Source organism: Aspergillus candidus (genome assembly GCF_002847045.1).
Source record: "Aspergillus candidus strain CBS 102.13 unplaced genomic scaffold BDW47scaffold_77, whole genome shotgun sequence".
NCBI lineage: Eukaryota > Fungi > Ascomycota > Eurotiomycetes > Eurotiales > Aspergillaceae > Aspergillus > Aspergillus candidus.
The window spans coordinates 12,294-25,964 of NW_020194082.1; the positions used below are offsets into that span (position 1 = coordinate 12,294).

Here is a 13,671-nt window from a genome sequence, read left to right on the forward strand (position 1 = left end):
TATATGAACAGTCCATTCACTAGCTATTGATTCATATCATAGATAGTCTTAGATAGATAAAGAAACCAACCCAAAAGCACCCTACAGATGACTCTTAGGATACCCCGCCGCAGCCAACTGGCGCTCACCCTCAGCACGCTGCCAGTTCAGCTTCTCCATGACGGCGTCCTTGCGGGCACGGTTCTCACGCTTACCCAGCTGCTGCAGGTGGACCTCGTCGGGTCCGTCAGCGATACGGAGGGTACGGATCATAGCCCACAGGTTAGCGAGCGGGGTGTCCTGGCAGACACCGGCAGCGCCGTAAGCCTGGACAGCACGGTCGATGACGGTGAGGGCCGTCTGGGGCACGAGGACCTTAGCCTGGGCGATCTCCTTGAGGGCGGACTTGGCGTCGCCGGCGTCGATCTTGGCCGCGGCGTTGAGAACGATGAGGCGGGCGGCATCGATCTCGATGCGCGAGCGGGCAATCCACTCGAGGATGACGCCGTGCGCGGCCAGGGGCTTTCCGAAGGTCTGCTTGCGATCGTCGTTGATGCGCGCGATCATCCACTCCAGGGCTTTCTCGGCGGCGCCGATCGTCCGCATCGCGTGGTGGATGCGGCCGGGGCCCAGGCGGCCCTGGATGATCTCGAATCCGCGGCCCTCGCCTAGCACCATGTTGGCGGCGGGTACCCGCACGTTGTTGAACGAGATGTGTCCGTGGCCGTGGGGGGCGTCGTCGTATCCGTAGACTGTGAGCATGCGGTGCACGGTCACGCCCGGTGTGTTGGCTTCGACGAGGATCACGGACTGCTGGCGGTAGACGTCGCGGTTGGAGGCGTCCGACTTGCCCATCACGAGGTAGACCTGGCAGCGGGGGTCACCGGCGCCGGAGGACCACCATTTCTGCGGGGGGGTGTTAGATATACTACACTACCCGGATGGGGAACAGGGAGGGCAACAGGATACGGACCGAACCATTCAAGACGTATTCATTCCCCTCGCGGCGGATGTCGAGCTGGATGTTGGTGGCATCGCTGGAGGCGACTTCAGGCTCCGTCATCAGGAAAGCCGAGCGGATCTTGCCGTCCAGCAGCGGCGCCAGCCACTGCCGCTTCTGGGCCTCGTTACCGTACTTGGCCAGCACCTCCATGTTGCCCGTGTCGGGGGCGGCATTGTTGGTCGCCTAGCACCGGGGGTGTGAATTTCAGTATGTGTATCGCCAATCCCATCAGACAGTTGAGTATTACCTCCGACGCCAACTTGCTCTTGCCGAGATACTCCGCCATCAGACCATACTCGAGGTTGCTGAACCCAGCGCCCTGGGAGAAGTGGTTCTTGGGCAGGAACATGTTCCACAGGCCGAGGGAGCGGGCCTTGGCCTTGAGGTTCTCCAGAACGACGGGGTTGGTCTTCCATCGCTTCTCGCCCTGACCGAGCTGGGCCTGGAATGTGGGTTCGGCGGGGATACAGTCTTTCTCGACGAATTGTTCGACCTAGACGTGAAGTATCCGGTTAGCGAGGTGATGGGATTCCAACGATGTGGACATACCAGGTCGAGGGTCTTCTTGGCCCGGTCGCTGACGAAGGGCTGGGCGATCTGGGGGATTCGAGAGGAGGCAGACATGGTGATCGAGTTCAAGGGATCTGATCAATGGAGGCAAAGAAACATGGGATGGGGAGAAGGAAGGGAGAAGGATAAATAGAGGAGGAGAAAGTGGGCTGACATTGCGGAGATGAAGATGAAATGCGGAGTCGAGCCGAAGACGCTGTTGGACCTCGGCTGGTCGGTTTGTAATCACTCTCTTCACTCTCCACCTAGTTATATTCATGGACTTTACTTGAACCCACAATCCTGTCAGGATCATATTTCTTGATTGATCTGGATTGATGTGAAATCTGCAGTATTATTGGTATTGCATAGAATAGTTGGAGCAGTGAGATAAGAGGATGTTCGGCTTCATCGCCAACCGGCAGACACCGTCAACAGAACCAGACAAATCCGGAGAAAGCAAAAAAAAAGTACAAAAGAGCAAGTACCAAAGCATGAATAAGAACAAAGAAAACCATCCATTATCCCATCCCATCCCATCCATCCCATCTATGATTGATAGCCCATCCCGACGAAACCCCAAAACCCCACCAGGGACCAGAAAAGCATCACCAGTCCCGAACAGAAACGAAACCCAGAACCCAGAACCCAAGAATGATCAACCCATAGCCAAGTCAGTCAGTGACCGTCCGTCTGCACCGGAAATAAGTCCACATGGAGACTTCAGGCCGATTCGGACGCGGCAGATGGATTCTTCTCAGCCGACGACGACTGCTCGTAGTTCTTCTTGCCGAGTTTGGCGAAGAGCGATTGCGGCTTTCCGACGCTGATCATCTGTTAGTTTCTCCTTCATTTCATCATTCGGTGATGATGGTTGATCTTCTGGCGCCAGAATAATCAAATCCAACGGAGTAGAATTGAAAGACAAGAAGTAAAAGTAAACATCAAAAACATACTTCTTAAACCGCTTCCCCTTCAAGTCGCTCAACTTCTTCGAGCAAGGACTCATAATATCATCCGACGGAGACACATAACTCGCTTGATTCCTGGTTAGAAAACACCCCATCGGTTAGCCCCATGCCTTGTCTAGCGCATCAACACCTCACCTTCACTGTCAGGAATACATACTTGTCATCGCCCTCCAACTTCCCCTGCAGAACCTGACGGTGGTATTCCATCGAGTTCATCGTCGCGGGCGCGTTCTTGAGATCCTGCGCTTTCTCGTGGTCGGCGTTGTTGGCCAGGTGGGTGTTGGTGGATCGGTCGGTGAGGGGCTGCGAGGCGTCCATTATTCGTTTTTTCCTGTTGGACTTCTTCGGCCTTGTGTTGTTTTGTTCTTTTACGGCTGGATTTTGTTCTCTGGTGGTTGCGAAGATCAGATAGAACGAAGTGGTTGGAGGAATGAGGAAGATAGAATGAGGTGTGAAGGAGAAAAAGAAAGACAAAAGCGGGAGAAAAAAAACGCTGATTGTTGTCATGGCAACAACCCCCGGCTGGACATGACGTTCCGTGGATCTTGGATTCTTGCGCCCCGTTCGAGAGAGGGTGGATTACTGGCTACAGAGTATATATTTGTATTCATCATTAAATGCATGATTGCATTGGGTGTACAGTTCGTAGAGAGAATTTACAGCGAGATTCTATGTGCGGCGACGGAGACTTCCCTCCCGGCTTCCCGTCGCTACGGACGAGGGGGACTCGAGACTAGACGGTGTCGAATCCTCAGATGGTAAAGAAGATTCTAGGATCCGGTCGATCCGTCCGTCCTCGTCCACCCCTCCGTTCATCACTGGCGGACTGCTGCGGGAGCGCAGGTGCGGAGGCGTCACGTCCGGCGGGGCCAGCCCATCCGCCACTGCGGCCGACTTCGCGCCCGCCTCGTCGTCCGTGGACGGGTCGGACGTTGGGGTCGGCGGCGAATACACCCCCGCCGTGGTCGGCACGCCCTCGTCCTGCGAGTCGTTATCGTCCTCGTCCTCTTCGTCGTCACCGCCGCTGGCGAGATTCCGGTACGACGAGGTCGGGCGCGTCGAGCTGGGGCTCCCCGACGGCGATCCGAACAGGGGCGGGGACCCCGACCGGAAGCTGTACGATCGCGACATCATGTTCTGCATGCGCGGAAAGTCCATATAGCTCCCGACGTTGCCGCGCGAGAAGAGCACGAGCGCAAAGCAGAGCAGCACTAGCAGGCTCTGAATGACCGTCACGCGCTTCTGGAACACTAGCTCGTCCGCCAGAATCCCCAGCTGCCCGTTGATCGCCGACACCTCCTGGTGGTACTGAATGCGTTGGTGCTCAAATTCCAGCGCTACGCTGTGCCACACCTGGTCGTACTGCTCACGGAACTGCTTCAGCTCTCCCAGCACCGTCCCGTTGAGATTCTCCAGGAATGTCGACGTCTTGCCCAGCTGCCGTTTCTCCACCTTGTTGAACGCGTCGCGCAGGATCCGTGACTGTTCCTCGATGTACAGCAGCGACAGGGTCGAGTTCGATTCCAGCATCTGGAGCCGCTTGTTGACCGACTTGAAGAACGACTCCTGCGTCGTCGGATTGGCCGCCGGTGGCTGCGTCGTCGTCGACCGGGGGCCCTCTGCGGGACCTGCGTTCCCACCCGGCCCGCTGTGACCACCGGCCTCGTCCTTGGGCGGCGGGTGGGTGGCCCGCGTGTCGGTTTCCGTCGTGGCGTTCTTCTGCGCAGCAGAGACCGGGATTGTCGGGGTTGAGGAAGGGGACGACGACTGTGCCGTCGGCGCACCTTTTTGCTCCGTCGCTTTCGATTCCGCCGCCTCCTTGCCCGTGTCGGCTCCCGGGTCGACCGATGCGACCGCGTCGGCAGAGGGGCCTGCGGTTTCCTTCGGCGGATGGGACGGACTGTGCGGCGACTGAGCAGCCGCCTTGGCCGATTCTACCGGCTCGGTCGGAGATGTTTCCTTTACTCCGCAGGTCGGTTCCTGCAGGAGGTGAGTCGACGCCTCCGTCCGAGAACGGGGACATGTCGCCGGCAATGGACCGTCCTGCGTCTCGGTGTCTTCCACTGCCGCCGCCGGTGGTGGAGGCGTCTCCAATGCGTCGAGATTGCCTCCCTCTGGGTGAGGCTGTAGAGTTTCATGCGCTATCTCTTCCTCCACTCTCCCGGCATCCCCATCGTGCTTGTATTCCTCCAGCATAGTCGTGCCGTGCACCCGGATTAGACTCAGCGGACAGTAGAACTCATGCCCGTAGTGAGTCAGGAACTCGATCTTGAGATACCGCGCCCAGATGAGCGGGTTTTCCACCGCAAAAGCCTGTACTTCGCGCGTATTTCGGGCCTGGTAGACGCCCAGCTCCTTCCACTGATCGGGCTTGGCCGGATATCGGTCGGCGACACTGACCCGGAAGGTGTGGAAGATAGAGCTGAAAAACTCGTAGTTGGCCAACACCACGGTGTCGACCAGGATGTCGTCGCACAGCTCCAGGATGAGGAACTTGTTCGTTGCGCGACATTCATTCAGCATGTAGCTATCTTTGTTTTCAATCAGCACCGACGACGAGCCCGTACACTCCGGGTTCGTCTTGAGCACCGTCGCCGCACAGTCGAACGACGCATAGTTGAATCGCTCCTTGCAGGTGGTCCCGGCGTCCTTGGAGTGCGCCATCCCCGCCGCGGGAGCTTCCTGCCCCGGGCGCGGCACCGCAACATCCTCCTCACCCGACTGGGCAGTCGCGTCGGCGCCCTTCCTTCCTTCAACCGCAACCCCCGCACTCCACGAGGACGCCGGACTGGCAGCGTCGGGCGAATTAGCCCCGAAGCCCGCAAAGTCGAGCTCAATCTCCGCATCATCGCCCAAAGAATCCAGCGCGTTATGGATCCCCGTCGGCCGCTGCCGATCCTCCTTCCCTGCGGCGCCCGCGGCGCGCTTCTGCCCGAGGTCCTCTGCCGACTGTCCCACCTTGGCTAGGTTTTGCTTCTTCCAGTCCTCGAACGAGAGGAAATTCACGTTGTCGAGCGGCGATTCGGTGTCGAGTTCCTGGTCCCCCGACGCGGCCGCCGCATCGTCCCCTGTTGCCGACCCAGCCGGGTTACCCCCAACTGTCTCGTTAACAGGCTGAGGATCCTCGGAGATCACAGGCGACTGGCAGTCGGAAAGGGTCACGCGCACCCATCGTGTTTCGATGCACACGGGGTGTTGAAAAATCTCCGCCTGCGCCTCCTTCCACCCCTGTACCGGACAGACCGGCGGTGTGCTTCCACTCGCCGTCTCTTCGTCCCTAGCGGAGGCCAGAGCGGCCCCGATGATCCAGCATGCTATTGTCCATCCGCCGACGAGCATAATGGCCTCCTGCGCAGGAGGTAGGGGGTTTCTTCGTGTGCTATCTGTCTGACCGCCTCGTAGGATAATTCGGTCACCATGCAGGTGTTTGTTTCTTGGTGCAGAAAATCCGGCCCGGGAGGGGAAGTAGTTAACGTATCGACATTCTCTTCAGTATAATACAGCGCATCAGTCAATGAATTCAGGAATGCTCGCTCGTGGGGGGGAAATGAGAAGGGGAGAAAAGGAAGATGCGGTGGAGCAGATACCTTAGCGTCGGTTGACTCCAAATGAGAGCTAGTCTGATGTCTCGGGAATGCGTCAGTTGAGGGGACAATCGCTCCAAGTCAATATGATAGTTACTTGACTTCAAGAGATCCGGTCGCACTCTGTCTTGTCTCAAGTTGGCATGTCCTTTAGAGGAGGTGAACCTATCATGATTGACCGAATTGTCTACAAAACAAATCGATCCATTGCGCCGCTTAGTCAGACTTATCACATCACGTCACCTGATATGGATAGCATCGTCACTTCTCCAGATTCTGTACGGACTATATACATTGACCGGTCAAGTATTCTGGAGCTATCAAAAGATTTTACTCATGTTGTCAAATTTCACCTAGAGTTTTTGGTGATTTTGCCGCCACATATGATATCTCAAGCTTGGGTACGCCGGCAGGCTTGAAAGTTGAAACGACAGCATCAGGCTAGAACAATGGAAACTGATCTCGCACCCTTGGGTTCATTTTGAATAATGACTTGAAAATATGTTAAGGTTCGAGTCAGGCATGTTTACTGATCGTTGATCATGAACATCGTGCCTCTGCCTGTTCGCCCTCGTGTCAATCTGGGCCAGTATATTCGCCTCCTAATATATATACCATCCACAAGGCTATCCCATGGACCCGATCAATGCCATAGAAACAGTAAAGGCTAAGGCCAGGGCCATCCTCAATGAGTCTCTTGAAGATAGATAGAATATGGTTCAGCAAGTGAGTGAGCGCAGTCCTCCTGTTCTTGGGTACGCTTATGACCCCAAGATTACCACTCTTTCTCCCCAGTAAACTGTCTATTGACCTCCAGTAAGGCAGGGCGCTACTCAACTGTCGACGGAGTAGGCTTCAGCTCCTTAACAATCACACATCCGCTCCCAAATGATCGTTCCCCGACAGGGAGAGCACACACTCACTCGTAACACTCACGCCATTTTCCCCCATCGACACCTCGTATCAAGGCCAAAAAAACTGCAGGTCGATTCTAACTGGACCACTCGCCTTCTAAGAAAGGGGAAGGCACCTTGGTAACGGCGCCACCGGTGGGATTACCGTGCATGATTCTTCAAATCACGCCCTGTTGCCGACCCTGATGGACAGACCACCATCAACCCCGCTATCAACTTCAAGCAGCTAGGCATGATCCGATCCCTGTCAGACTAGGTAGACAGTCTCTGCAATAGGAAGATGCGGGGATATTCATCCCATTTTGGTGAGGGATCAATTGAAAACGGGAAAAAGTAGTCGGACACATCCGCGGGGACAACATCAAAGGTAGCGTACGTTTTACCGGTCTGGGGAAGCTGCGGAGTACATCACTGGAGCGAGGCGGACTGGATGTCGTTCTAACCTCCTACGACATTGATCGACAGTGATAGCCACGGACCCACCCCCGTGGTTCTGTCCGATTGCCTATTTGAGCCCGGAGGAGACGGGGTGTTCGAAACAAGTCTGAAGCACTCCACGTTGGGGACAGGGGTCCTAAGTCATTGCTTCACCAATTGATCATGTACGCATTCTCATCTAGTATGAGATCTCAACTGGTGATGACATGTGAGTATAGTGCCTCCCGACCTGATGCGCCAGTTTCCATGTCGGTTTCAAGACGCTAGTAAGCAACTGAATGAATCTTAGCCAATCTTGGGCTACCAATCGTGTAGACTGCTAAACTTGTGGCGTTGGCTTCATATCGGTGACGATCTTGAAGCTGTTGCGACCTAAGAGGCACTTGTCTCGATCAAGGAAATAGCTAGACGGAACCAGCAAGGACCAAGGCGGACCGTGACTCTTTTCCCCAGATGGAACATCACTGCCGGTCATTGTCTCAAAATCTATGGGGAGGGTTTGTATCACGACGCCTTTCCGAATTCCACACGGACTGGAAAAGAGGATATCCTTTCCGTGTACCACACAACCAGAGACACGGGATGATCAGGTCTACTAAGTACATCGTATAGAAGCTCATCCCAACTTTCCATTATAAATAGGAGCTGATGTCTTCATATCTGTCTGGCATCCAACAATTCAATCAACATCCCATTCAACAAAGAAACACTACATCCCATTGCAAAATGCAGCTCCTGTCTCTTCTTCCTTCCCTGGCCCTCGTGTCCGCGGTGGCCTCGTTCCCGCACGCAGCCCCTGCCAGCCTCTTCATCCGCGCTGAGGATCGAGGCAACGAGACCATTGCCGGACTTGGGGCTCGCAAGGAGGCGGTCGTGTCCGCCGGTGGCAACACCCGCGACCTGGCCATCGCCATGCTGGAAACGTCAGTCTCTTCTTTCCACCCGCGTCCGTGATACGCTACCGCTAACACGTCCCAGTACGACCATGACTACCGACTACACCTATGGTACGTCTGCAGACCTGGCCAGCGGCACGGGTGATCACGCAGCAACTGCGAGCTAACGGCCGGGTTTCTACTGATTGCAGGTGACGGCAAGACCGGCGACGCCACCAACTTCGGCATCTTCAAGCAGAACTGGTACATCCTGAGACATTCTGCGTCTGCATTCCTCGATGAGACCGTCAAGCAGGTGGATGATGGTGCCGTTCTCAAGTAAGTTTACTGGTCCTACCTCCAAATGTGCCTGCGTGGTGGTTGATGTTCGGGGCATTATGCAGCGATGATCTGGAATTGGACATCAAATGTCGTCACGAGGGCGAGGACAAGTACGGCTTCGAGACGTGGTTCAGCGGCCACCGCAACGGCGAGTCTGGAATCAAAAACCCCGGCACCGACGATATCAACAGTGAGTTTGCGCGATGAACAGAGGTAGTAAATTGACTGGCTCGGCTAACCGGATGGGTTAGACTACATCGCCGCGATCGATTGGATCCAGCAGCAGATTGAGAGCGACGAGAAGTACCAGAAGGACGACACTCGCTTCTGGGTTGATGTCCAGGCCATCTAAAGCGCCGCTAGAGAGGCGGCCCGCTGGCTATCCGTCCATTCTGGAATGGATCTTTTCGTCCCCTACTGCGTGGGGGATGATACCGAAAATGCATGAGACCATGTTGGTTTCATTGGTTTGCTTTGGCGACCGTTCACTCGTTTAGTCTTGATCTAGTCTAGCTTGCAAGCTTCGCGCATAAAATATACTTGTTTATTCCGGACTTACTGCTCCCGAAGTAGTCTATAGACTATCAGTTGTAGCGGTGGGGTTTGCTGCCAGGATGCTCATACGCAAGCGATCAATGAAGATGGAAGATGGGTTTACTTAATCAAATAGAGCCATGTTAGTAGACAGGTGATACCACCCTATCTGAAGTATATCTACCTTTCTCTACAAGTAGAACAGTCCATGGCCAAGACCCACAGTGTATTGCCGTCTACGCTGTAGCTGCGTGGAAAGGGCTGCATCCTAATCTGAAAGCCAGTCATACACCCTATTCACCTGTCAACAACTCGCCTGATAGTGCCCTCGTTCCACAGGTGCTGCAATCCTCATCATCTCGGCCTGCCGATGAATGTTACAATACTTCGCAATGCCTGTCTTCATGGCTCTGTTTTCGGACTCGCTGTCAATGTAGATCACGGCATGATCGCTCGAGAATCCGTTGAACTGAGTGGCTGTTGAGGTAGTGTATGCTTGTTTTGTCAAATCAATTAACCTCAAATTCATCTAAAATTCAAATAAAAGATGCTTGCTTACCACCCATATTTCTATACTTCAGCCAATCCCCCACTTTCACCTCCGACTCCAGCACCGTGTCTCTCACCACGCAGTCCAAGCTATCACACGTCGGACCCCAGATCGAGTATCTCCGTTCCCCCTGCTGTCTCTTTCCCGTTTCCCCACCAGATAGGTAGCGGGGAGGTAGAAGCGAAGTGATCAGAGTCGGCCTCATGATCTCCTTCTCCATAATCACGTTCATAAAGGACCCATACACGCCGTCATTCTGGTACAGCATATCCGGTTCTTCCGTTTTGCGGGCATCGCCAATCTGCCTCCGTCGGGAGATGACTTTGCAGGCGAGTGTGTAAGCGCTGCGCGCGTAATAGCGGCCTGGCTCGGCGATGACTCGCACGTGGGGGGGAAACTCCTCGCAGAGGGTTTTATGCACCGCGGATGCAATACCCTCGAAGTTGCTATCCTGAAATCCGCCGCCAATATCGAGGAGGGTCATTCGAAAACCCTGATTCTCGGCTTGGCGGAAGACGGCTTTGGCGGTCTGGATGGCTTTGTTGAAGGCAGATGCATTGGTTGCGCCGGTTCCTGTTTAACAGTCAATTCTTTTCTGGTTTAGGGTGTTTTTTTTTTCAATTAAAGCGATGTAGGTACATACCAACATGGAAACTCACGCCCGTAACCTTCAAGTCCAGTTCCCTCGCTCGAGCCAACAGTAAAGGGGCGGACTCAGTCGAGGCCCCAAACTTCTCTCCAAAATCAATCAGCGCATCACTGTCACTGGCGAAGATCCGGAGAACAAGTTGCGCATCAGGGTGATACGCCTTGATGGTGTCCAGCTCATCGAGGTTGTCAAATGTCGTGTGCGTGACGCCCACGCGCCGGGCAAACACAAGCGACGACGCCGTCTTGCAAGGGTTGGCAAAGACAATGCGCGACGGGTCGACGCCCAGGCTGAGTACGCTCTGGAGTTCCGCGATGGAGGCGCAGTCGAACCCGGTGCCCAGTTCACAGAGCAGTCTGAGGAGGGTTGGGTCGGCATTGCATTTCACCGCTGACACCGATCAGAAGGGGGTGTAACCAGAAGTCGGTGTGGAAGAATCACGCTTACCATAGAAAGGGTGGACGTGAGGAAGGGCTGACTTCCATCGGCGATGCTGGCGGACGATCTGGCCGAGGTCGGCTACAAAAAAGGGCTCCTCGCCGGCGATAGATCGTCCATTGTTATCAACACTTGAGAGTCTTTTATGAAGAGCCAGGTCAATCAGGGTGTCCATGATTATGTTTGTATAAGATTAGTCGTTGCTTACCACGGACGGAGGTATTCTTCCAGTTTATTTTATATCACAATATACCTTGCGTATGAGAAACCATACCTCGGGCGAGAAAAAGAAAATTCCGAGGGATTAAACAAGCTTTGCCAGTGACGTCTCAGATATGGCTACACCGAAACCAGACTCGTATTATCGATTCGCCGAGTGACATCTGTCGGTGTCTTGGGGCCATCCCAGACGGTGATGGATTCAGCTGGACCCCGCTCATCACCACAGCAAGCGCTGCGGCATTAAAAAAGTATGGGCCGAGCAGTAGAGAGGCCCTCCTTCTTGCTTATATGACGTCTTGTGACTCGCAATTTGTATAACGCGAGTCACATTTCCGGGCTAATCTGCGTGATATCCATGCAAGGGGCCTAGGGGACCTCTAACGCCTAGCTAAGACCAGGGAAAAATCATGGCAGTGCGCCTTGCAGAAAACCCTTTTTTTCAAATGGAGTATGGGCTGGAATTTGTATCTGTACATCTTCCATTACTTGTGGGAGAGGACCGAACGGGAAGTTTCATCTCTCTCTCTCTGTGGTCCCTGTTTCTTGTGTTTCTGCCACCTAAACATTGTGAGCACAGCATTATTCCTGGTTCAACGATGCTCTCAGAGTTTAGACCATTGGGGCCATCATGGCTCTCGTCCATGCGCTCATCTCGCTGGTTCATCATCGTGGTGGTCGCAACTTCGTATATGACGGTATGCCGGGAGACTTTTCTCCTCATTCATCAGGTTGAGGAGCTAACGCAAGAAGGGCAAACCCCCTTAGACCTTGTTTCTATATGGGATGGTATGTTGCACCTCCTCACCACGTCAAGGGCATCTTTCTCATAGCTGAACCGTATCAGATTGTTCCCATCATGCCCTCGGCGCTGGTCGCGCGAGCAGGCGTATCACCAGATCAACGTCCGTCCCCGCGAGTTCGAGATCATAACTCTGCCATGGTAGGCTGACTGAAATTTCTACCCCACAGAGGTATTCTGGACCAGCATCCTCTTGATCTGTGAGACAGCCACGGCCTTCGCGGTCTGTCCGATCTTCGGGATCTGGATAGACTCGTCGGCTAATCGCAAAGTCCCGTACCTGGTGGGCTTGATTTGGCTTGCCGCCGCAATGGCCTTCTTTACCGCCGCGCGGTCGACGACGATGTACATTGTTGGGAGGATTCTGCAAGGCCTGGCATCCGCGATCGTGGACGTTGCAGGTTTGGCGCTGCTGAGAGACAATGTGGGCAAGGACCGCTTGGGAGAAGCACTGGGGTACGCGGAGACCGGCCGAATGGTTGGGCTCATGGCAGGGCCGCCACTTGGGGGACTCGTGAATCGCTCCGGGGGGTATTATGCGCTCTGTATACTAGGGTTTGTGATTGTGGCCGTGGACACGGTGATGCGCTTAGCAGTGGTGGAGAAGAAGAAGAAGAAGGAGAAGGAGGAGGAGGGGGGGGGAGGAAGGGGAGGAGGGCAGGGAACAAAGTGCCATCCACATGCAGGAGGGTGTTGTTGCTGCTGGGGTTGAGGAAAACGACAGGAAATCCACAACCACGGTGAGCAAAACACATGCCGAACCGGAGCCCCAGGAGGGCAAAAAGGTGTCATTTGCGGGGTTGAAATTGTTGAAGCAGCCACGGGTGATCATCACGCTCTGGGCGTTGGGCATTGATGGGCTGGTTCTTGGTGCTTGTGATGCGGTGTGTTCAGGCTCATTCGATTTCCCAATGTTATCATCTTAGAGCTGACCATACCTCCGCAGACTTTGCCTACCTATGTGGAGCGATTGTTCGGATGGGATGCCTTTGCGGCCGGTTTACTCTTCCTGGCCATGGCCGCGCCATCACTATTGGAACCCTTGTTTGGTTAGTCCGAACGATTGAGTGGTGCTTCTGCATCGAACATTCTTCATATCTGTGTGAGGCCTCAACACTAATGCAATCTCAGGACGACTATGTGACCGTTTCGGAGTCCGCATCATGGCAGTAGTGGGGTTCACACTGTATACCCCGACGCTGGTATGTCTGCAATTCGTCACTCAGGACAGTATGTCGCAGAAGGTCCTACTAGCCGCGCTGTTGGCATTATGCGGCCTCTCGATTTGCGTGGCCCTGCCAGCCCTGTACATGGAGTCACAGATCGTGGTCGAAAAAATGGAGGAGCAAAGCCCGGGCATCTTTGGAAAACAAGGGGCAGTCTCGCAGGCATTTGCGTTGCAGACAATGGCTAATTACGCCGGCCTCTCGGTGGGGCCCATCATTGGGGAGAATCTGCTAAGTAGGTACGGGTGGAAGCCGATGGCCTGGACGTTGGGAGCCTTGTCTGGGGTGACTATTTTGCCTGTGTTCTATCTCGGCCATACAAGCCTCCGGGGGGAGGAGCAGACTGGAGGCGAGCAAACTGGCGCGAGTTAAAGCGCGAAGGTAACTCGTTATTTCCAAAACCGACTCGGTTTTTCCATAGACTGAATCTGTAAAGGGATAAGCAGGCCGGAGGTCATGCATGTGCGGTGCTGGCAGATCCCTATGTAGTATTTGAAAATGACGCTTGCTTTGCATTGATTGAACGTCATCGACGCAAGGGGGGCCTCTGTATGCAGTGTTCTGGTGGAGAATTGCATGGTCGTAGCCCAGACGTATA

At 54.6% G+C, this 13,671-nt stretch overlaps 5 protein-coding genes across 5 annotated transcripts; 3 read left to right on the forward strand and 2 right to left on the reverse strand.

The window, feature by feature from the left end:
* Positions 1–81: 81 nt before the first annotated feature.
* On the reverse strand, positions 82–6,151 carry BDW47DRAFT_134735 (uncharacterized protein; the record flags this gene model as incomplete). The annotated part of the gene is made up of 7 exons (XM_024818158.1): positions 3,307–6,151; positions 2,660–2,805; positions 2,488–2,577; positions 1,528–1,579; positions 1,230–1,475; positions 953–1,165; positions 82–789 (listed from the first exon to the last, which is right to left on the reverse strand). Exons 1-7 carry the CDS (start codon positions 5,839–5,841, stop codon positions 82–84), a joined length of 3,990 nt encoding a protein of 1,329 aa, XP_024667832.1. The 5' UTR covers positions 5,842–6,151.
* A 2,013-nt stretch (positions 6,152–8,164) lies between these two features.
* BDW47DRAFT_134739 (uncharacterized protein) lies at positions 8,165–9,035 on the forward strand (the record flags this gene model as incomplete). Its single annotated transcript, XM_024818159.1, has 5 exons — positions 8,165–8,361; positions 8,417–8,445; positions 8,526–8,652; positions 8,718–8,845; positions 8,907–9,035. The coding sequence occupies 5 exons, from the start codon at positions 8,165–8,167 to the stop codon at positions 9,005–9,007; spliced, it is 582 nt and encodes a 193-aa protein (XP_024667833.1). The 3' UTR covers positions 9,008–9,035.
* Positions 9,036–9,457: 422 nt separating this feature from the next.
* BDW47DRAFT_129588 (type III PLP-dependent enzyme) lies at positions 9,458–11,001 on the reverse strand (the record flags this gene model as incomplete). The annotated part of the gene is made up of 5 exons (XM_024817012.1): positions 9,458–9,482; positions 9,576–9,666; positions 9,749–10,312; positions 10,383–10,778; positions 10,836–11,001. The coding sequence occupies 5 exons, from the start codon at positions 10,999–11,001 to the stop codon at positions 9,458–9,460; spliced, it is 1,242 nt and encodes a 413-aa protein (XP_024667834.1).
* A 249-nt stretch (positions 11,002–11,250) lies between these two features.
* Positions 11,251–12,457, forward strand: BDW47DRAFT_113275 (uncharacterized protein). The gene has a single exon (XM_024814366.1). The coding sequence runs from the start codon at positions 11,492–11,494 to the stop codon at positions 11,876–11,878; it is 387 nt and encodes a 128-aa protein (XP_024667835.1). The 5' UTR covers positions 11,251–11,491; the 3' UTR covers positions 11,879–12,457.
* On the forward strand, positions 11,905–13,445 carry BDW47DRAFT_120865 (putative MFS transporter; the record flags this gene model as incomplete). The annotated part of the gene is made up of 6 exons (XM_024815540.1): positions 11,905–11,950; positions 12,018–12,445; positions 12,492–12,731; positions 12,794–12,896; positions 12,979–13,049; positions 13,089–13,445. The coding sequence occupies 6 exons, from the start codon at positions 11,905–11,907 to the stop codon at positions 13,443–13,445; spliced, it is 1,245 nt and encodes a 414-aa protein (XP_024667836.1).
* Positions 13,446–13,671: the final 226 nt, after the last annotated feature.